This window comes from Balaenoptera physalus (assembly GCF_965194825.1).
Source record: "Balaenoptera physalus genome assembly, chromosome: 2".
Classification (NCBI taxonomy): Eukaryota; Metazoa; Chordata; class Mammalia; order Artiodactyla; family Balaenopteridae; genus Balaenoptera; species Balaenoptera physalus.
Window position 1 is genome coordinate 155,769,963 of NC_138883.1, and position 24,600 is coordinate 155,794,562.

The 24,600-nt window shown below is 41.7% G+C and overlaps 1 protein-coding gene across 9 annotated transcripts in view; it reads right to left on the reverse strand.

Moving 5' to 3' along the window:
- Nucleotides 1–24,600, reverse strand: part of SFMBT2 (Scm like with four mbt domains 2) — a 219,241-nt gene that overhangs the window by 94,463 nt on the left and 100,178 nt on the right. For 8 of the 9 annotated variants that reach the window (XM_082450574.1, XM_082450572.1, XM_082450570.1 and 5 more), the window contains 3 exons: nt 18,056–18,144; nt 16,144–16,390; nt 8,040–8,137 (listed from right to left, as the gene is read on the reverse strand). In XM_082450574.1, the coding sequence (XP_082306700.1) occupies nt 8,040–8,137; nt 16,144–16,390; nt 18,056–18,144 (434 nt within the window). Of the gene's footprint in view, nt 1–8,039; nt 8,138–16,143; nt 16,391–18,055; nt 18,146–24,600 lie in introns of those variants that run through there. The other variant, XM_082450576.1, reaches the window with a different exon arrangement.

Consider the following 24,600-nt stretch of genomic DNA (forward strand, 5'->3'; position numbering starts at 1 on the left):
AGCAGGCTGTGGGGAGATGGAGGTGAGGGTGCTTTTCTTTATTTTAAGCAGAGACTTGAAGAAAGAGAGGGAAGAAGGCTTGAGGCATTGGCCAGAGGGACCACTTTCTAGGCAGAGCATCACTGCGAAGGCCTGGGAACTTAGTGTGTTGGATGGAGAGCAGGAAGCCGGCGGGTGGAGCAGAGTGTATGAGAACCTCGAGCAGCAAAGCGGCTCAGAGGGCACATCACACCTGAGTCAGATCAGAAGCCACATAAGCAATGGAGTGACACGATCTGAATTTTGTTTTAAAAGAATCTGTCTGGCTGCTCCTGGAAGAACAAACTGTAGAGGGGCAGAGAATAACAAGCCCAGAAATAAACTGTGAAATGAATGCAAGAGTCCAGGGAGGATGATAGCTTAGACTAGGGTAGTGGTGATGGACAAAGTGAAGGGTGATTGAACTCCAGATGGAATTTCAAAGTACAGCCAACAGACTGTGTGAAGGGACGGAATGGAGGTGTGAAGAGAAGAACCAACACATGTAGCAGGCCTGAGACTGCAGTCCTGAGAAAGGCCTGCTTCCAGGATCAGGTCTTGGCTGGCCTATGGGGACACAGCTGATAAACTGAACCCGACAATGACATGAAATCTTCCCTAAATGTAAGAGTGGTCTACTGTGCCTACATGGTTTGTACCAACCATAGGGTTTATACTGACCACCCCCCCCCCGCCCCGTTTCCCTCTGGGAGTCTGGAAGATGGGTACGTGCTGGGCAAGGTGGGTACCCACACAGCCGGCCCCCCACGCCAGCCCTGGGCAGTGAGTCTCTCATGAGCATCCCTAGCACATGTTGGCCCAACACGCTACGAGAGGAATTAAGAAGTTGCCTTGGGCAACTTCTCTGGGAAAGCACTCTTGGAAGCGTTATGTGTGGGTGTCCAGAATTCACGCCATGAGACTTTTCCCTTTGCTGATTTTGCCATCTGTCTTTCACTATAATAAACTGTAACCGTGATTGTAACAACTTTGAGTCCTGGTGAATTACCAAACCTGGCGGCAGATCTGGGAACCCCGACATACAAGGCATGCAAGGTTTATGGCCCCAGCTCAATGCTTTATTTAGAGTTCCTTCGGCTCTTCTGCAAATCTCTAAATAGCTTCTTTGGTATTTCAAACACCAAAGGTTTTAAATATTTTGTTAACAGAAAGAATGAAAAAAAAAATTCAAACAATTTCACTTTTTTAAGGGGTAAAAATGAAGAACGATTTTAGTGACATTTCAAATAATGTTCTTTCCTTGAAATTACAAGGTGTAGTCACAAATGAGGTGCACTGAAAAGCCCCTGCTTTCCCTGGGCTGAACATCTGTATTCCTCTAAGGGGAAAGTACTGTATTTCAATTACCTGGCAAATTAGGAACTGCTGTTTCTTATTTGCAGGTCTTTTTGATATATATAGGAGTTGTCAGTGAAATTTCTATACCTTAACATTTGCAAACAAGAGGGGTCACAAATGAAGATTACAATTTACAAGAACAGCAGAAAATGAAAAGTAGCAGTAATTATAAAAGGCTTATAAGCGCCTCGCACATGAAATACTACATTCATTATAGTTAGACTCTTATTTTTTTTAAAAAAAACCTTGCTTTTTTTTTTTTTAATTAATTAATTGATTTATTTATTTTTGGCTGTGTTGGGTCTTTGTTTCTGTGTGAGAGCTTTCTCTAGTTGCGGCAAGCGGGGGCCACTCTTCATCACAGTGCACGGGCCTCTCACTATCGCGGCCTCTTATTGCGGAGCACAGGCTCCAGACGCGCAGGCTCAGTAGTTGTGGCTCACGGGCCTAGTTGCTCCGCGGCATGTGGGATCCTCCTAGACCAGGGCTCGAACCCATGTCCCCTGCATTGGCAGGCAGACTCTCAACCGCTGCGCCACCAGGGAAGCCCTAGACTCTTATTGTCTAGTCTCCCTTGGCCCTATTTTTAAAACTTAACTAAATTACCTCAAATCCACTCCTTATATTGTAGTAAATACTTAGTGAATTAGAACTGAAGCAGTATAAAAATCCCTGGCCAAAAAACTGGATTAGCCCTGTATTAACTTCATTTTTCATGACAGAAACAAACTCTGAGAGAAACCTACCCTAGTAGTCCTTTGGGAGGACAAAAGTAAAAAGTTTTTATTGAAATTGGGGCATTTCACTTTATTTGACAGTGGGATGTGTCGTAAGTTAATCATGTGATGGCTTGCAAAGGTAATATAATAAGTAAAAAAGAAAGCTAGTGAGAGACCTTGCTGACTGGCAGTGCAGGAATATATACTAAATATTTTTCTCAAATAAATTAGTATTGATATATGGATTATTCTCAGCAAATCTATTGGGTCTCTAAGTAATGAGACTGGTTTTCAAGAAAAAAACATTTCATTATTTATGTTTCAATAACAAAAAATATTTTTTAATCCCTTCCCCTTTTTTTTGGTACTCATTTCATTAATTACTTATTTTTCTTCTAAATATGTTTTAAAATTTACCTGCATTTTCCAAATAGGGAAGTCAGAATTCTCAGTAAAATATGGCAACCAAAAGTCACTTAAAGTGTTCTCTCAAATCAAGGGCAATAAGTCTTCTCTCGTTTTTATTAAAATGAAGCAACTGCTAAGAGAGCTTGAACCTTATCCCATGCCCCCATGCAATGCCTCTGAACTTAATTATCTCCATTTAAGTGGAATTACTCAGTAGAGAATATTACTATGTGCTTTCTTAAATTACTGTACATCCATGAAATGCGGTTGTACCGGGTGGAAAAGCAACCCCTAAAAAAAAGGCATATCCACCCAGAACCTGCAAACGTGACCTGATTTGGAAACAGGGACTCTGCAGATGTGCTCAAGTTAAGCTGCAGTCACGCTGCCTTAGCACAGGCCCAAATCGAACGACCGGTGTCCCTAAGGGGGAAATTGGGACAGACACGTAGAGAGAAGGCCATGTGGAGACGGAGGCAGAGATTGGAGGTCTGCTGTCACACCCAAGAAATGGTAAGGACTGCGGGCAACCCCCAGAAGTGAGAACAGACTCAAGGGACAGTGTCTCCCTCAAAGCCTTCAGAGGGAGCGCGGCCCTGCTCACACCTCGATGTTTACCTCTAGCCTCCAAAACCATGACAGAATGAATTTCCCTTGTTTGCAGCTATCCAGTTCGTGGTACGTTATGACAACGGCCTTAGGAAACTAATAGTGGTTGTTCTCAGGATTTCAAAGTTAAGTGTATAAATATTCCCCCCATACAAAGTCTGGTTCAGAAAATTGCCCCTTTCTTTTCCGTCAAATTGAAATAAAAGAAAACATTTATAAAAGCATCTCACAAGCTCTAAGAACACAGAATTTTCAATTCAGCCAATTTTTATTTATTAATTGCCCACTCCATACATCCTGTAGGCCCTGTGAAAAGTAGAAAATATTCAGTATCTACTCTTAAAAGCAACTACTGTATAGCACAGGGAGCTCTGCTCAATATTCTGTAATAATCTAAATGGGGAAAGAATTTGAGAAAGAATACATACATGTGTGTGGATAACTGAATCATTTTGCTGTACACCTGAAACTAACAACATTGTTAACCAACTAAACTCCGATATAAAATAAAATATTTTTTTAAAAAGCAACCATTAATTATAAACAAAATATTGAGGACAGGGAGAATTCTCAAGTACTCCATAAAAATAGTAGTCTGATTTCTAACAGAAAAACATTAAAGTGAGGGAAGGAGGCAACTGTATTTTAGAGGAAAATATAAACAATTATGAAACCCTGGAATCGGGTCAAGAGAATTATGTCGAGAGTAACTGCTCAATAAACATTTACTGAGTTACTTAATTATTAGTTTAAAATATATGAGGATTATTAATGTTTATATATTTTGAGTCTTAGTATTCATAGTTCTAAATAATAAGTGCATATCCAATTAATCTGTAACTACATTAACTCAAAGTATTTCAAATCAGTGAGTTAAATGCATTTGTCCATTCAATAATCCACCGTATATTTGAGAAATACTTACTGAGTATGACTATAGCCAAGGAGTAATGTTTCACTGAATGAAAGATGTGGGAGTTTACCCTACAGTCCAAGCTACAAGACTTTAAAAAGGGGAGCTCCACATGAAGACAGCTGACTAAAAACACACATTAATTTCACCTCTTCCTAAACTCTAACCAAAATTACAGTAAAGAATTTTAAAGATGCAAAGCCACTTGAACAGAAACTAAAGAATAGAAGCTAAAATGCAGATGAACAAGAAACAACTAATTTAACATATTCAACAGAGCCAAGTCCCAAGCCTCCTGCAGAAAAGCTGAGACCCAGCCTAGTGAACAGGGCAGGACCTTCAGGAGGCTCAGAAACCGGTAAGAGCAGGTATGTCTGAAACTGGGGGTGCGTGGGAGGTGATAGAAGAAGATGCGTGGGGAGCTGTCTAGGAAGCAGTTGGACCCCAGGTATCCTCCCCTCCCTGACTCTACAGACCAGTGGTCCTCCAGTTTCCTCTGAAGAGGATGAAGCAGGTGGTCCCTGGTCTGTGGATGCAGGAAAATACGGAAACCCCAGGCTCTCTTCTTGCCACTCAGCTCCTAGAATGCAGGCAGCTCGACCTTGAACCCCAGGTGGGAAGTTGAAATTCTCCTCCTTGGAAATCAGCTAAAGAGGAAAAACCATCATACAAAGAAGTAGCCTCCATACAAAGAAGGTCCCCCTACATGACCCAGCCCTGCCCTCAGCTTTCGAATCTCCCTCTTACTCAAGAGCGCACAGTCAAGGATTCTCAGATACCCGAGGAAAGCCTCTAGCAAGAAAGTTAGAAACCAAAAGCAACATGGAGGAAACAAACTACTCTGGGAAAAGAAAACTTTAAAAAATCAATACTTCCAACAAGATAAAGTCATGCTTCCAGGCTGCAAGAAGAGGAGGCCATAAACAGAGCAGCATTCAGAGAAAAAGCGCCAGACAAGTGCTCATAAAAACACAACAGCACAAATGAGTGCAGGAAACCTCTGACAGTAGAGCAAAAACAGAGGAGAAAATGAAAACCTGAAATGAAAAGAAGAAGAAAAAATTACACAGCCAGCCCAGGACTACCACCTGGTCACAGATGAAGAAGACAACAGAGAAAAGAGAAGTGGAAGACGTCATTTTAGAAGAAGCATCCCCAAAATTAAAGGCATGAGTTGCAGACACCCGGGGTACCCTGTGTTCTGGATGGAAAGACACCTGCAAAGGCCTATCATCGTGAAATTTCACAACAGTGGAGAAAAGGAGAATATAAGATGCCCGAGGAGAAAAGGAAAAATGGAGCAATACCTCCAAATTCTTGAGAAAAGTGACAGCTGACCTAGAGTTCTATACCCAAACTATCAGGGAAGCGTGAGGACAGAATCAGGATTCTTTCAGTCACTCGAGGTGAGAGGAGAGCAGGCTGCCAGCACTAAGATGCCTTGCTTCGTTGTATCATCTTTGTAAGCTGAGGACAAAATGCCAAAGTAAGCCAGACCCAGATTGTTAACGGCACCTGGCTTGTCCTGACCACACTCTGAACAAGGTCCCAGGGCCCCTTCGAGGTCCCGCTGCCTGGAGCGGAAGAGAACATTCAAGTCACTGCACAGAAATGCTGTGCTGGGCCTGTTCTGAGAACCGGAGCCAGACCCGTCCACATTTCTAAGGGAGGTCCGGTACCTGGAGTTCAAGCTACAGTTTGGCTGATGAACCAACTAATTCCCTAAGATTAGCTCAGGACTGTGCCTACTCAACTCCCCTGCAAACTCTGTGGGAAAGTGAGGCCAGCTTGGGACCGAGGCACTGTCCAGCCATCCTCTGCTCTGGAGAGCAGGAAAACGCCCTCTCCTGAAACAATCAGGGCTGGTCTTGTTTCTCGTGTTGTCAAAAGTAAGTTGTGTAATATTAAGGAAAACATACATAGGTAGTAATACTACAAGGAGAGGCAAGGAAACGGTCAACACCAAAGTTAGGGAGCTGGTTACCCAGAGCCAGGAAAGAGGATGGGGAAAGGTCAGGTGGAGGGATGCTAATGGACCCGCAACTTCCCGTGTCTAGACGGGGCGCAGGGGGGATTTGTATTTCCACTATATCACTCTGTGAACTCCTCACGTGTATATTTCAAATGTATGTGTATAATATATTCCAAAATAAATATACTCTATTTTGAAATAAAATTTATTTTCTCAAGGGCAAGGAACATGATCAGATTTACACATTTAAAATATCACTAAGGGAAGCAACCTACCTGTCCATCAGGAGATGAATGGATAGAGAAGGTGTGGTGTATACACACACACAACACTACGCAGCCATAAAAAAGAATGAAATGCCGTTTGCAGCAACAGGGATGGGCCTAGAGATTATCATACTAAGTGAAGTAAGTCAGACAAAGACAAATATCGTATGATATCACTTATATGTGGAATCTAAAAAAGTGATACAAACGAATTTATTTACAAAACAGAAATAGACTCAGGCATCAAAAACAAACTTGCGGTTACCAAAGGGGAAAGTGGGGGAGGGATAAATTAGGAGTTTGGGACTGACAGATACACACTACTATATATATAATAGATAAACAACAACAAGGCCCTACTGTATAGCACAGAGAACTAAACTCAGTATCTTGTAATAACCTATAATGGAAAAGAATCTGAAAAAGAATACATATATACACACACACACATATATATGTATAAATGAATCACTTTGCTGCACACCTGAGACTAACACAACATTGTAACTCAACTCTACTTCAACAAAAGTGTTTTTTTAATATCACCAAGGCCACTGGGAAAAGACAGTGGACACCAGCTGTAGAGATCAAATGAGTGACAAGGGTGGTGGGCTGCCTTCCGAAGAGGCAGTGGAGCCAGTTCACGGAAGAGTAAATGCTCTTTTTCTTAATTTTTATTTTTACTTTATTTTATTTTTTGCAGGAAAGGAGGAGGAAAAAGAAGTTATCTGGTCAGTTAGCAAAAAAAAAAAAAAAAAGCCCAAGATAATGTTGCATGATCAGTGTGATTATTACTGCTAATAATAATTTAATAATTATTTTCAGAAGAGGTCTTAAGTCCAATGTTGCCAATGAGAAAAGTGCTGAACAAGAGTATCGGTGATTCACCCTGCTAGGTTAAGGTTCTGAGCGAGGACTTCCGCGTAAATAAAATCCAGGAAGCCAGCGCCCCAGCCCGAGCCTCACACTCTTGCTGCAGGCGGTACCTAGACACCATTTTAATTTCATTTTCCACATGAAAGTTCTACGGCCCTGCAGAAATGTGCCTGCTCGGAACTGAAAAGGTTTATGTCAGCCCACCACAAGCCCATCCACAAGTCTCCCAGGAAACGGTCCATGTAGAGCTGTTTCCCACCTACTCGAGCTCCAAATAGGAAGAGACCGTTTTATGGGTCCCTCTTGCTGAAGGGATTACTCCTGCCCAGAACTTAATATTCTACACATCATATAAATTTTAAGCATAATTTTAAGAGTGTTAAGAACTAGGTGATCTATTTCAGTCGTGGTACATTTCTTTCATTGTCTATTAGAGGAAGGCCTACTACCCAACAGATACTCATTATGAGTTTCTCAAGCCATCAAGAGAAGCATCGTTTTCTATCATTTTTACCGAGCAAATACCAAAATTAGACTTGCTCCATTTTCTTTTGTTTCTTTGGTAAGCAGTGAGAGGGTGAAAATGAGATTTCCATAATAATACAAGATGGAGGGAAAAAAAATGTAAACCTGAAAAAAATTTTAATAAGATTCAAATTACCTTATAATATCCTTATTAATTACTTGACAAAAGATTTTAAGCATTATCTTGGAAAAGGGGTATTTGGGAGGATTACAAAACAGAGCAAAATGGAACAGACAACATTTTAAACGTTTTAAATGAACACTGGCCAAGAAGGTAGCTTTTTAAATAGCGGGCAATGATTTGATGTGGGTAACTTTCTTACACAGTTTATTCTCGAAAAGAGGAGAAAAACTGCTATGAATCTACGTCTTACCTTAAACACTTCCATCGGAAGAGGAAAGTTAGCAGCATCAACAAGGGATTTCTCCAGAGCACATTTCCACTCTGAGTCCATCTTCAAAGGATAGATTTCTGTATCAACAGCAAATCACATAAGAGTTTAAGGGCTGAAATGTTCTACTGGGTGGTTCTTTCTCGGATTTTATCTTCTCAGGATTTCATAATAACTTGGCAGGCGCAGCAACCGTAAGAATTCGTACCCTGCCCGCCATAAAAGGCCACCTGCTAAAGAGATTTCCTGAAATTAAATAACAATTTGGGATTCTGCGATCAGAAATGAAGAATAAACTTAATAGAGCTCTTCTGCAGGGAATATGTGCATGCATTCTGGGCGTAATTTAATAGCATAAATCACATTAACCACACTTCATCCGTCCACTGCCCCGAATTCCATACATCACCTGGGAAGTAATATCCATGGATGAAGAACTTATTATCTGATACATTTCCAAACTAGAAAAGACTTTTGTCTGGCGTTTTCAGTTATTACAGCCTATTTTTCACTAAATCTCTAAGCTCTCATATGCTAAAAATAGTCCGCATTTAAATCAGGAAATTATGAAAAGGTAAATTAAAATTTACCAACCAAGTCTAATATTTACACTTGAGATGTTGCTAACACATCACATGTTGCCCATGTTTTCCCTCAGGCGGTGGGGGGAAGGGATTTACGAAAGGTTACACTGTCTGAATACAAAATTAAAAGAACAAAATCGTTGAGCACTGTTTTTACCGATTGCCGAAACTGCAGGGGAATTTTATGATCTGATCTCAACAGATTTAAGACCTTATCAAAATAGGATTTGCAGAAGCACTCACTTGGAGTAGATATGTTTATACCTACCCTATATCAACCCAGGCTACTTCAGACAGACAGCTAGGATATGAATATGAATTTAAGCACAGTTAAAAGGCAACATTAAGCCTTTGGGGCTATATTTTTAATTTCTTGCATGTCTGCTTTTTAGCAGGCGGCCATATATTTTGATGATCATAGCTTCTGAACTCACCTTGAGCTTGAAGCACCTGTGTTTCAGCAGTTTACTTAGTCTTTTCAGACTATCACAATTATGGTTAGGTGAGAGATGCTGTCAGAAGGAGCCAAGTTATCAATGCACTGCCCACCATCCCTCGTTGTTAGACACACCAAGTCACATAAAGGATAATTAATGACAAGACAGGCTCTACTTGTGTATAGTGTCTATAATTCTTTCCAGCCTTTTATTTATGCCTTTACACCACTGCAGAATTTTTTCCCCCAATTTGGCGTTTCTCTATCAGAGAAAAAATAGCCTGTAATTCTTCTTGGTATACATGTTTGGGGGAACATAGTGAGGTCCCCCCAACAAACACCTCTACAGAGAATGAATGAATGGCCCCTCCAACCTCCACAGGTTGGGGGGGTGGTCCTGAGGGAGAAACCGCCTATCACAGAGTCCCACAAAGGAGGAATAAGGACCAATTCACAGAGCCCTACAAATCATCCCGAGACGGTGAGGCAGATTCCCTGGAATATACCAGTGGTTCAGCTCAGGGGCACTGTATCAAAGTCTCGGTGAAAAGGGAAGGCAATTCAGGATTCTAGGAAGCAAAGCCCAGAGGACACCAAGGGCAGCAGTTCAAGACGGGGTCAGGAGGGAAACAATAAACAAGACCCTGGACTTCCTCAGTAGAACAGGTACAAATCCACTCTTCCAGGGTTCTGGAAGCAGGTCGATGGGGAGTTCAAGCTCGACATGGTAGTAAAAGGAGAACCAAGTCATGGAAAAGGATGGTGACCTCCAAAGACAAGGTCAAAGGAAGGGTCTGCAGACATACAGGGGATAGAAAAAGGGAAGAGAAAGTGTTGGTGCCCGAGCTCCCACAGCCTGTAACTGAGGTCTCTGGGTGAGACCTCAGGTCTCACCCAGAGGTGAGGTCTCTCTCATCTCTTTAGTTTCTGCCCTGAGGCAGAGAAGAGGGTAAAAGAAGAATGGCTTAAAAATTACTCAAGGCCAGAGCCATGAAAACCCAACATGGTCAGGTCCAAACTCAGAACTGAGCGAGGAGACAGGCAGCCCCCGAGGGATGCTCACAGCCTCTCCTGACAGCTGGACACACACACACTGGCAGAGCAGGACTGGACCAGCCACCTCGTCCTAGAAGGCTGCATCCACCCAATGCCACGTCTGTTCCACCAAACCGAAGGCCAGTAGCCTAAGAAGCCTGGTGCTTTGATCTGAATGTGCCCCCTCCCCCAAAATTCATATGTTGAAACACCTAAGGTGATGGCATTAAGAGGTGGGGCCTTTGAGAGGTGATGAGGTCATGAGGACGGAGCCCCTATGATGAGATTAGAGTGCTTATAAAAGAGACCCCAGAGAGCTCCTCGCCCCTTCCTCCAGGTGAGGACACAGTGAGAAGACGCCGTCTAGGAACAAGGAAGTGGGTCCTCAACAGACACTGAATCTGCTGTTGCCTTGATCTTGGACATCCAGCCTCCAGAACTGTGAGAAGTCAACGTCTCCTGTTTACAAGCCACCCAGTCTGTGGTGTTGTGTTACAGCAGCCTGAATGGGTGAAGACACCCAGGAAGTCTCACGGGACTTTTATCTCTGTCCTACAATCTTAAGATTCTCTGTCTTCGTGCTGCGGATGTTGAATCCTAATATGGAATTTAACCCCACGGCAGGGCATACTCCTTGTCTTAAAAGGTGAAAATCAACTGCAGTTTTATCAGTACGCTCAACCACCTGCAGAAGCTAAACACCTCCTAGTTTCAATAAGCAGAGAACAACAGTCCATGCATGTGTTTCATTAGACAGAGAGGCGCTTGGTTACGCCGGCAAGTTTACGGACAATAAATAGCACCATTAAAAGAACATAAAACAGGTTCTTAAAGTGATCGTGTTGCAGGTAATTTAATAGAGTGTAGCATGTCAATTTCTGTTGGTGGGAAGTAATAAGCAATTAAAACCTGTCCTGATTCATCTTTAACTAGAAGCATGAGTGAAAACGAGGTGTGCATGTTGGCAGGCCATCTCACAGAGAGTGTGGCAGGAAGAGGAGTGAACAAAATCATCATCTCACAGCCTCGGGTGATCAAAGGCCTGGAGGGGCGATCCCCTTTATTCATGCACCTTACACCCTCCTCTCTTTCCTTCTCCACCAAGCTCTGACCAGTAAGGCAAGGCTCATCTATGCTTCCTAATAGACACTGGGAAGTGCTATGGACTGAATGCTTGTGTCCTCCCAAAATTAGTATGTTGAAGCCCTAATCTCTCAATGCCATGGTACTTTGGGAGGTAATTAGGTTTAGATGGGGTCATGAGGGTGGGGCCCCCATGATGGGATTAGTGCCCTGGTAAAAGGAGACACCAAAGAGCTCTCTTTCAAGTGCATGCTTGCTCTCTCAATACCCCATAGATATAGATACAGATACAGATATAGATATATACATCTCCATGCACACATAAAGAGGAGGCCAGGGGACTTCCCTGGTGGTCTAGTGGTTAAGGCTCCATGCTTCCAATGCAGGGCACATGGGTTCGATCCCTGATCAGGGAATAAGATCCCACATGCCGTGCAGCATGGCCAAAAGATTTAAAAAAAAAAAAAAAAAGAAGAGGCCAGCTGAGGACCTGGCAAGAAGGTGGCCATCTACAAATCAGGAAGAGAGCCCTCACCAGTACTCAACCATGATGATGCCCTAATCTTGGACTTCTATCCTCCAGAACCGTGGATTTGTTGTTTTTCAAGCCCCCTCCCCCAATCAATGGTATTTTGTTAAGGTAGCCTGAGCTAAAACAAACAACAACAACTCTTTTTGAATAAGAAATAGTTCAAGTAAGAAGCATCTGAATTAGATTCAGAAACTTCTGGCTCCAGGAACTACCTAAAATAGAAAGAAAAGGGGGGGAAATGGTTGACATAAAGATTGTGAAGGGAAAAAATATACAAAAGAATATAGAGATAAGGATTTTTCTTAAACTTCAAAAAGTTTCATCTCTTTAGTTTCTGCAAAACTATGTCAGATTCTATCTTGCTTTCTAAACATCCAAAAATATGAAAGCAGGTGGGGCCTCTAAATGACCCCTGACCTCAATGACCTACTTAAATTTCTTAGAAGATCAAATATAATCTTAAAACTCTGATCACAGATTGGATATTTAGAAAATACCAATCACCTGAGTAATACTTAGCAGCACAGCAAATGTATGATTATCCCCATTTTACAGATGTAAAAACTGAGGTTCAAAGTAGAGTAACTTGCCCAGAAGCTCTGTAGCCAGTGACAGAAGTGGAAAGAGAGGCTGACTTGAACCCTGACTCCAAGCCCATGTTCCTTCCACTCTGTTGGGTTTCTCAAGCTCTATTCACACGTGGGCCCTTTTAAAGGAAGAAATTCTCATCCTGAACCCCACAGACCACATTCCCGTGCATCTTATATCCTGGAGCTGTCCTGGGTGCTAAACAAGAGATCACATCTCTACTTGCTCAGAAGCCTCCCTAACACTTCAGGGGAAAGAGGCCAGTACAGTCCTCCTTGTGTGGAGGTGCCTCCACCCGGGCTCTCCCCTCCAAATTGGCTTCCAAATCCCCATCAATTATTTGGCTCCTGGAAGGTAGACTTGGCTGGTTCCTTCCTTCTGTCTAGACACACCCGAGTTTTTATTCAGTCAACTCACTCAACACATATTTACTGAGCACCTATTATGTGCTGGGCAGGGTGTCAGGGGACACAGCAGAGAATGGGTCCCGCACTTTCAGCTTCAGCGGTGAGTGAAATCCTCTCAACCAAGGTCTGAATGAAGTGGGGGTGTGGTAAAGCAGCATTCCAAAAGAGGGGACACGCATAGAAAGCTCGAGGAACACAGAGAAGGCCACAGGGCAGGAAAATAAATAAATGAGGGGAGGCGTTAGGGGTACACGGCTGGAAAAGCAGCTCCAGGTCTGTCTAATCATGATTTGCCTTCCATTCAGCACTGAAGAAAAGGCACCCGTGGATTCCCAGTCTTGTCCTGATAACGCCTGAATCACTAAGGACCACGGGAAGCCACTGCCCCTCCCATGATTATTAGCATTTTACCCTCTTCCATTCCCTCACCTGGTCTTCACTGAAGCTGGACTCCACCTACCCCGGCAGCACTGCACTCCTGATGGTGGGTCGAGTGGGGCAGGGTGGCTTCGCCCCTCTTTCTAACCTCCCATTTCCCCACCCCGTGTCCTCTGAGTCCATCCAAAGATGGGATGCAGGCTTCTCGCTGGCGGACAGCATAAAAGCCAGCACCTTCTCCTCCAGTGTTTGAAGACTGACTAGCCAGCTACTTTCTGTCACCTATTTCTATAGCTCTGTTCACACCAAACAGTTGAGAAATACTGTGTCCTTCAAGAAGTAGAAAGAATAAGGAAAGGAAAGGAGGAGCTATGATTACTTTTAGCAAAGGTGTTGGTGTCAGCACAGCAAAGAGGGCATCGAGAGTAGGCTGACCTGGCATGGCCTCACTCTCAAAGTCCAGTCAGCCCTCCTGGCCCACAGGTCCTGAATATTCCACCTGCAGTGGGTGGAACCCGTGGATGGAAGAAACCACAGATGGAGGAGCCCGCAAACGCGGAACCCGGGAAGGGGAAACCACAGGTGCAGAACACCTCCAACCCTTGAATGCAGAAGGCCAACTGTACTGTGCTATTTTATACAAAGGACTTGAGCATCCCTGGATTTTGGTATCCTCGGGGTCCTGGGACCAATCCCCCGTGGATACCGAGGGACGACTCTATACCCCAAGTCTCTCTTACCTGCTCTCCTCCCCAACCCTTCCAGCTCTACTTACCACCTGTCAATGATGAACACTTTTCATTTACTTAAGCGTGTTTGGGAATAAGAAAAGCAGCCTAGTATTTTCTATGCAAGTGTGAAATTTTACTCCCACCTAGATTTCATTCAAGGAAAGAGCCCTATCATCTAAGTTTAACAAGTCACATTGGGTCCTGAAGTTAATTTACACAAAGTGTTGGGTTCTGTTCCCGTGTGTAAAACCTGGGTGATTAATTGCCTTCCCGGGTGTTGTTCTGCTGAATCAGGTAGAATTCAGTGTTCATCTTGTAACTACTGCATCTGAAGAACTAAGAGTCACATTTGGGGTGTCCTTTCACCTTTTAATTTCTTCTTCCCATCCATAGCCTTTCCTGCAGACAATTTTTTTTTTTATTGCCATTGCCATCAGGACTTATTGCTTGAAATAAAAAGTCTCCTGATGTGTTTGGTTTGACCAAGATCCATTTTAAACCTACAGGACCCCGAACTAAGTTTGGCTGCCGACAATTTAAATGTTGGGAAAATAACTTCTTGATGATGAATGCCTTTTCCAAAGTCTTTAACGCTTCAGTGAAATGGACAACTCATGTCCAGAAAATTACTAAGATGAGTAAACACAATTTATTCTTGTCTTATAAAGACGTCAAATTGTCTAAAGGAAGAGAGAGAACTCTCCTATGGAAATATTTCCTTAGTTTCTGCGGGGACACTTTCCATTCTGGCTGCTGAGTATGAGTCCATGATGTCACAGGAAGGGTACATTGCACAGAACCTAAGAGCCAGTAGTAATCTTTGCTTCGCTATAAATTTTTACACTGGCAAATATATGTTTTTCTTAAAATTTATAAAGCAATTAGATACTGAGCTAAGACTTATACACCCAACTTTCTGCACAGAGTAAATTTCTCCTGCTAGGTTATGAATCCCAAGGCAAATGTGAGCTTAGATCTCTTCTCACAAAACTGACAGGCCCTTCGTTTGTAATCATATCCCCACATTACTCAGGGTATAAATGGATTTCCTGGCTGCTTCTCAAAACGTTGACAACAATAATACTAATAAAATACCATGTTCTATGTCTATATGCCTGTCAAATTCAACTCAAATGCAAACACGACACACAGAACCAAGACGTTTTTTTCAATTAAAGCCCTTGACTGACGGAAAAGGGAAATACAACGCCTTAGCTACATGTCCTCAAGACTAACACTGGCAACTAAGATGGGAGGGAAAAAAAAATCTCTGGCAATTTTAATGAAGGAAAGAGCCAAGTCTTTGCTTCCAATAAACCTGTGAAATTGACCAGAATGAAAATGAGCAAATTTGGGAAGAAAGGAGTATTCCTTCCTTGGCATCTTTAATTCCGTAAGAATCCAACATTTTCATTCTGAAGCTACATATCGAAAGGTTGGTAAGGCCAGTCAGAGGCAGCAGGGGGAACTGGATGGAAGAGGGAGGGGACCTGGGAATTGGAATTACAGCATGTTCCTCCTACAAACTGGGTGATCTTGGACAAGTAGCTTAAACTCAGTCTCAAATTTTCTCTGCTGTAAAAGGAAACAGTCACATGAAATAGTTTTTTGGAATCAAAATAAACATCAGAGCAGATGTAAAATCACCTGGCATGTAGTAAACATTCAAGAATGGTTATTTCATAAACGCTGAGATTTTTGCCCAGTTAGGTATGTCAGGAAGAATAATGCACTCTTCTACCCAATTAAGTCTCTGGAAAGTCATTTGACAAGGTATTTGAAGCTACTTAAAAATCTATGATGTGCCAGGAAAAAAAGCATGATGATTTTCTCTTTGTTATTTCCAGGTCAGGACAGATAACATAATGATAAACATTTGGTTTTGATACTCAGATGGATGGATGGATGGGTGGGTGGATGGGTGGATGGATGGATGGATGGGTGGATGGGTGGACGGACAGAAGGACAAAGATTTTAGAACCTACTTGCAAGACTATCAAATTCCTAAAGAAAAATAGAGAATATCACCAAGTCCCACTATAGTGTGTGTTTCATTTCCAAACCATTGATTCCAAAGGAACCAGATCAACTTCTCCACAGCCTCCAGCTCTTCTTTCTCATTTTTGAACGCTATTCATAGAAGTCTTGGGTTCTATTTGCTACAGAAAGTATTTGAAGTTAAAATGCTTCATATTCACAAGCACAGATGTAAAAGACACCACAGAGCTAATACATTTTCCAGAGAGACATCCAGGAAAATAATCACATCTCTTTCTAAAACGCTTGAGAGCAGCCAAAGCTCTGGCCCTTACCTGAAGGTGGGTCCATTCTGTATTTATTCTCTTGACACCAACCAACTGGTCGAAGTCTGTAATCCAAGTAAAACAACCACTGGTCATAGGATTCAGTGTCCTCCAATCCCACATAGCGAAGGCGTAATCTTCCTCCAACATTCTCAATCACACTAACTATCCAGTACTGAAAAGGGCTCTGAGAATCCTGGAGCTCTATTAAGGAATCAACTGTAATGAGGTCTATAGGGCCTTTCCCTCGCAGAGGCTGTTTAAACAGAAGCAAAACTCCTTATTTTAAACTTTATTTTAAGGTTCTCATGGAAACAGATGACAGCAGAAGATAATATTTTTTCACACCATCATCCAAGCTACTGGCAAACAGTCTGGTGTTTCCCTCCACCCCACTGCCCCCGCCCTCCCCTCCCCTCCCGCGCACACATCCATTATACCCGACTCTGTATCCAACAACAAAACCACAAGTAAATAGAAAATGACAGTTTGTGCTAAGTTCTCACCAAACAAATCACCCTTCCCAGATAAAACTGCATTTGTGAGGAACAAGGGTGCTTTTAAGAAGCGTTACACCAAATTTGCCTCGAGCTAGAAAACACACGGTAGCGAAATGTCTGCTCTTCCCATAGACGGACACATCTGATATGGGGCGATCAATTTATACCTTGACTCAGCAGACGTTTATCTTACGATGGCCCTGCTCTCATAATCAGGACACTCTCGTACTTTGATTACGTGAGTAATGCATGAATATGTGTAGAGGACATTTTTGATGAATGCCTAATACACATTAATAATCAGCTAAATTAGACTATTGTGTAATTTGTACACGTAACCCCATAGTTGGTTTACAAAATAAGATGTAAATAAGATGTTAGAAGGTTGCCCCATCTAAGCAACCTTCTTAGCACATGTTTGCATAAGGAAAAGGGTGTTTGTTCAGCCAGCCTTGTAGGCAAATATGTTTAAAAAATTTAACAAAGTAACACAATTTGTCCTTTTGAAAGGGTGAACAATCATCATTTTGATTTGTCAACCAAACAATTAAATTAGTAGCCATTGAGATACAAAACTACATTAGGCAAAAATCATCACAAAACAAAACCAGATGACTGTATATTAGACCATGGTGTTCCAAAATATCAATATCATTTATGACAGGTGAGAAATTTATGGTTAATGTTAAGAGAATAATGAGATTGTCAAAATCCACACTGTATTCTTGGTCATTCATTGTGTTCTCCCCTTTTTCAGGGGCATTCTTCAAACAGATTTGGTGACTCAATAATTATTTATAACAGTACATTTCTCTTCCTGTTCTAGAATGTAAATATTAAAATGTTTTAGGATAAAATTATTTTCATATGACCATCAAGATTGCAGAGTAAACTTTTTACTTCAGTACCTTAAAATGACCTTAACCACATTTAAATACGGTTAGCCATTTCTATTACTTAACATGTATGTGTTTAAATTTCGGCATAATGCATCCGGAATACAATAGTTAACGGAACCATTTATCAATACACTTTGAGACTACACCCCAGCACATACATGCTGAGTCATCACCTCTACAAAACAGTTATTCTACAGGATTTTATATACATTCACTAACATAAGACAGAGTCTTAAACGTATAGGATAGTGGATACCTATCCTAACATGTTATTATTTTAAAACGTGTTCATATAAAAGCAAATTTTCCACTTATTGATTGGACCAAAGGTGAAGATTCTTCAGTGCCATTAGAATCAGTAACCTAAGTAATTTGGGAAAAGACAGGAAGTTACGCTATTTGGACACCGATATCCGCGTGGACGCATGTACCCGCAGAAGGATATATGCAAAGGTGCTGTTGGGTGTGAGCTCATGTAACTGTGCTGCTTCAGACAGAGAACAGCGGGACAACAATACGTACACCTTCCAGGAGGCTGGCTGGGGCCGTCCGGGAACCAGTCAAATCACGGATGAGAAATTCCGTCCAGTCCGTGTACTTCTCTTTGATTGCTGGTGAGACAAAGGAGAGAAAAAAAAAAAAAAAACACACTTCAACAAAGCAGTGGGGCTTCCAACATGTTAAAATCCCAGCACTTTCCTGTACATGTGTGTTCTTTCATGACTTTTCTTCGCTTTAAATGCTGTGCTTAAATGAAGTACTAAAATGGCAACAACCAATCTTTTCAGCGATGGGTGACTTCGCACCTACCACGTGCCTAGATTTTGCTGGGCACCAAGGAGATGAAAGAATGTGAAGCCCTGAAGTCTTATCATCTGTTCAGAAACTTCTGTAAACAACAAAGAAGAGGGACTTCCCTGACAGTCCAGTGGAACCAGGACTCCGCACTTCCAATGCAGGGGAGGGCGGGTTCAAGCCCTGGTCGGGGAACTAAGATCCCGCATGCCGCGCGGTGCAGCCCAAAAAAAGAAAATTAATTAATTAACCATTAAGAAAACAATTATTTTAAAAAAACGTAGAAAATATTCCAAAGCACAGAATTTAGGAGGTTCCAAGAAGAAAGAGCTCCATGAGGGTGCTTTATTTATTTCCAGGTGGGAAAATAAAGCCAGGCTCTGAATTATATAAAGATTTATTATACAGGCAGAGAAGAGGAAGACAGGATTTGCAGGCTGAGAGGAACAGCATATGCTAATGAGAGTGATGGAGGGAGGAGATGGAGAAAGTGCAGCCCTCGGACACACAGCCCAGCCTGAGCACAGAGCATTGGGAAATAATGGAATAAAACGGTGGACAGCCCAGAAAGCCAGCACACACGTTTAATAAACAGGAAATCTCTGCATAAGATGAATCTGAAAATAGCATAAAGGCTTGAAGGGAAACAAAGGAAGCTAATGGCAGAGAAGCCAAGGTAGAGGCTGCTGTCTGGGGCCCCAAACAGCGGGGAGAGCACTGCACTTGAGAAATCTTTCGCAAAAGAAATATCGGCCTTTGGAAGCCAGCATTCTACAAGTGCTTCAAACCCAAGACTTGAGACAAATGTAACTTCTTGGCATAGCTCCCAGGCTACAGATGTCCCAAAGCTAAGGTTACATCCACCCCCGGGAGAGGCCCCAAGCCTTCTCAGGGCATCACAGGATTCACAACCTCGGCCACATGAGAACAGCACACTGGCCCAGACTCCCATCCACCCACTGTGATTTCGACCTTCACATCCCATGAAGACCAGAGGACCCAGGAGCACTGCCCAGGGTACCACATTCAATACATAGCCTCTGTGAAAGGTTCGAGACTCAAGCAGTTCATAGATTGCTTAGGTTCTTTCAAAGCAAGATGCAACCATTTCTAGCTCAAACCTAAAGGAACAGAGTTATTACCAAAGGGAAATAGGCCACACTGGTGGTGGGAAAAGCAAGCTCATGGTGTGGGGAAGATCTGGCCTCTGAGCTGGGCTCTGCCATCACTGGCTACATGACTTTGAGTAATTACCCAATTTCTCTTGGACTCTTTCCTCTAGTGCTACAACATTTTGCTTGTGGGATGCTATAAGAATTAAAGAAGATACACCTGTCAGAAAAATATAACCATACCTGGCACATCTATGCAATTAATAAATAACAACTCTAGTTTTGTTATAAGTATATATTGAATTATTACACATTCTCACCAGATATTTTTTATTGATTCCCACAAACTGCAGATGGAAACTTTCAACATGCTTTGGCAGAACTGCCAACAGATTAGGGACCAGTGGCAGCAACCTGCTATTTCCATCACTAACCTGCAGCTCAGTCAATATGGCAGCAACCTGCTATTTCCATCACTAACCTGCAGCTCAGTCAATATGGCGGCAACCTGCTATTTCCATCACTAACCTGCAGCTCAGTCAATATCTCCCACCATCATCCATTGATGATCATAAGACCAAGAGAAAAATCAAAATGGAAGGGACTCAAGCAAGACGAAAGGGATTCGGGCAAAGGTGGAAAGCCCAGCTTTGGGTGGGACAACAGTGTCCTAGACCTGGACCCACTTATTTAGCAAAGAGCAACCCACCTCTTCAACATCTCTTACTACTCCGGATTTTTTTCCTCAAATAAAATACCATCTTCTACATACATACTTATAAGGAAATGCATATATTTGGGGCAAAAACTGTGTTATTGGGTCCTTTTCCATCATTAGCAAGTGTAGCAAACATTTTTCAATGCTACACCCACTTCTATGGACTGAATGTTTGTGTCACCTCCAAAATTCATTTGTGGAATCCTAATGCCCAATGTAACGGCATTAGGAGGTGGGACCTTGGGGACATGATTAGAATTAAATAAGTTCATGAGACTGAAGCCCTCATAAGTGGGATTGGTAACCTCATAAAAGAGACCCTCCTCGCCTCTTCTTCCATGTGAAGACACAGAGAGATGTCTGTCTATGAACCAGGAGGCTGGTCCTCACCAGACATGGGGTCTGCCTGTATCTTGATCCTGGACTTGGATCCAGCCTCCAGAACTGTGGGACATAAATTTCCACTGTTTACAAGCCACCCAGTATTTTTGTTACAGCAGCCCGAATGGACTAAGACAGCTCTCCTGCTTGCCTAAGGTGACTGAGAAGACCAAAGCAATGGAATACTAGGTAAATTAATTAAAATTTGTATTTATCTTTCACTTTACAAAGCCTTTTAATTTACTTTGTATCCTTGGATCATCCTAATAATGCTATGAGGTGGTTGTTCTTAACTAACTTTTGCCCAAGTTCATTGGAAAACCAAGGGCAGAGCCAGCCTCAAACTCGAGTTTGCAGATGCCAAACTTATAAGGAGTCTTTCCACTAGCATCTATGATTCTCAAAGCTTCTGCATACAGAGAAATCAACCATTTAAATTGTAGGCATGACAGAGATAATATGAAAATGACTGCTTAAAAAAAGTTTCAAGATTAGGACAAAATATACATCAGCACCCAATAAATATGCATTTCATTTTTTATTCCAAAAGGATGACAATTAGCACAGTCGAGGGAAACATGGTCCTGTGATTGACAGAATTTATGGCTACATCCCCTATGAGAAGAAAGCTCAATTTTTCATTTAAGGGTTGTTTCTAACATCCATGTAATCAAAGTTAAATTAGAATTTCTGAAATATGTATGCACCCTGTGCAGTGTTGAAATTTAAACAGTCTGAGTCACAGCAAGAGAACGCTGGAGATGGCTGTGAAATTTACATATTCGGGGCCCTGCACTCCAGAGGTCCTGTAACTGTCCATTAATATGCTTTTGCATGAGGCTCTGAAGCAAGCTTTTATCTGCCACAGAATATCTAGACAAATGGCTCTCCGTGGAAAAATATATCTTAGCTACAAAGGTACACCAATTATTTTAGGTTAGAAAGTAGAAAGAAAACAGTTCTCAGGAATTTTGCTAATTTTAGAACAACTATTTCAGTGGACATTTAGTTCTCAAAACTCTAAATTTTCAAATGTAAAAATCTATGACAAGAAGTACTGCCATATATATAAAACTATGCATGATGAATTTACAATTCCCAGGCAATGGGTTTGTTCTAGACAATATTCAATTCAGTTAAATTCTAGTACAATAAAAACTGCCCAGAAAGTCCTGAGAATTCACTGCAATACAAGCTGATCTGTAATTTTCCACATACAAATTTCTAACTAAAAAATTTTAAACTATGAATTTTAATTTACTACAGAACATCTCTCTTCAAAGACTCAAAATCAAGGCGTATGAATGTAAGAAAAATCTCTCTCAAATGTAAACCAATCGCTTGCCCTATGGTCCTTATCTTTTTCTTCAAATGATCCACACATTAAATCTCAGAAAACTTAACATGCAACCTAACTACAGTAAATGTGAACTTTACAGCAAGAAAGAAATGATTAAACTGGAAAAAATCTGCAACTTTAGGTGCATAAAAGTGTATCCACAACTTGGTAATCATTTTCCCATTTCTTTAATTTATAGAGAGAATCTCCTGGAAGTCCGTAAGAAGAATAAAATCAGGATCTTTCTACAATGTTCTCATGAACATGTTTTCAAGGTTCTACTCAGTTATAACATTATATAAACATTCAACTTCACTTTTTTAAAAGTCCCAGTTACATTTTTCATTTTTATACCTCATTTTGGAGAGGTACCCACATCTCACCTAAGGAAGCCATCGTGAACTTGAGTTTCAGAAAAAGGAAACACCCCCGCCATACACACACTCTTTTTATGAAGACATTTTAGATGACCCGAAAATCCTACAACTGCTTTATTAGACAGCTGTCTATAACAGGAGTTCCAAATGAAAGGCAGAAGATTACCAACATTTTTTCAGAATTTGGGAAACCACCACTCTTGGTGGATTTCCAGCCCCACTGAGCACATGTAAACATAAAGTAATTCACCATTTCTCAAGGATGCTGCTTCTTATGGACATTGGTCTCGGGGAACACAAAGTCACCCATCAGAGCTGCCCACTCAGACAGATCCTGAACACTGAGACCTGGGCTGGGGTCAGATGGACACACTTATCTCTCCTTCCCTGTCACCACATAGAAAAGACAGGTCCATGGAGAAGTCGGGTATCATGCCTTTCTGCTCATTTGAAAGATGGGGAGAACAATTACCATGAACAGTGAGGCCACTTTCACTCAAACACCCTCTGGGTAAAAGGAAAGTCACATTCCTTATAATCCTAGAGTTTAAACAGAGGATATTTTGTTCTTCTTTCTGGCCACTTCCTCAACTCACTTTCTACCAACCCTTCTTTGAATCCATTGTATGAGTCACGTTCTTAATTTGAAATGGTTCTTTCTTGCTCTTTGGTTGTTCCTTTCTTCTAAACATTTTTCTTACCAGATGCCATTTTTCAAAACCCCTCACTATAGTAATTAGAGGATATTCTCCTCTTCTGTGCCCTGGATCCTCTGATTCCTATGGGTTTTTTGTTTTTTTATCTGTCTCTTTCTCTCCTGTATCAGAGGCTGTCCTGGGGTGACTGGTGGCCTTTAGTCGTGCATCATACTTAAATTGGACACTAGAGAAAGCCTGAAAGTGAGATTCGTGTCCTGGAACAGAGGTTTTTGACTCAGAGTGGGCACTAAGCAACTCCCCTCTGTGAAGCAAACTCCCAAACTAGATTCCCTGCTTCTCCCCGGTCAGTTCTGCCCATTTCTTCAGAGATGAGCTTGAGGGAAGAGCCTGCGGGTTCTGGTCCTTGGTTGTGCCACAGGGGTAGGAGAGACAGAGCCTGGGAGGTGCTCCAATTACAAGCATCCCGTTCAACCCTGTGCTTCTCAGCCCCACGCGGGACTCCCACCCAGCCGGCATTCAATCCAAAGTCCGGTGCCTGCGGGGGATCCCAGGGCCCCCTCAGCTGCAGCCTCCACGTGTGTCCAGGGCTGCGGCAGCCCCTACCAACCAAGCATCAGCGGTCACCAAGCCTTCATCAGCTTTCAGGCCACCAGAAACGTGAAATTTCCTTTCTGCGCTGGTGCCTCTTCAGTTCTTTCTGTTATTGGTTTATGTATTTGTTATTCCTTTACTATCACTTTAATGGGGTCTCTGGAGGAAAGAGAGATAAATAAGACTGTTCAATCCACAGCTACTCCCAGCTCACCAGAGAACTGGGCCGTCACAAAATGTGAGGCAGCAGCCTTTGACTTATCGGGAAAAGATTCTTTAACACAGAGTTTGCTAAAGAATGAGGCAACAGAGAATCTTGAATTATAAATGGAAGCACTTGCACATACTATTAAGAATAAAAGACTGTAGAGTTCTCTCCCTTGGAGATTTTTAAAGGGAAGAATCTGTACTAATATTTCACATAGGGTTCAAATTAAATTGTTCCTACAAACAAAAGAATAGATCATAAAATGATTGGACAGGACTGATAAGCTCCTACTAAGTGCAATGGACCACATTACATACTACTGGGGTTCAAACATATAGACAGAAGTATTTCTGTCTTTAATACTAAATACAGCCTCAATTAAGATATAACTTGTGAAGAATGTCATAAAAATCATATACGCACAAAAATACACATACACACACATTCCTTAGAACTTATACAGAATGGAGGAAAAGTTTCAATTCAAAGTTTCAGACCTCTTTCCATTATACAAATATATTTGTATAATTGCAAAAAGAAATATTATTATTATTTCGCTCCAAAGAACAGAATTCAACAAAGAAATTATCTAAGAATTGTTGGAAGCAAATGATGGAGACAATGAAAACCTTAGGTTGAAACAGAAAAAATAAGTTGACCTCAGAATATTCTACATAATTAGAATGTTTAACATTCATGCCATACTCATTAAAACCTTGGTCAGTATTTCTGCATAAATGATTTAATTTATCCCTTAAAAAGAAAGGCCTTTGCTACTTAATATTCTACACATTGCTTAGAGATTTCCTCAATACTGGGAATAGATAAGAAGTTATCTTTTGTTAAAACTAGCTTATCATGGGGTCAGATGTGACTTTTAATGGCAG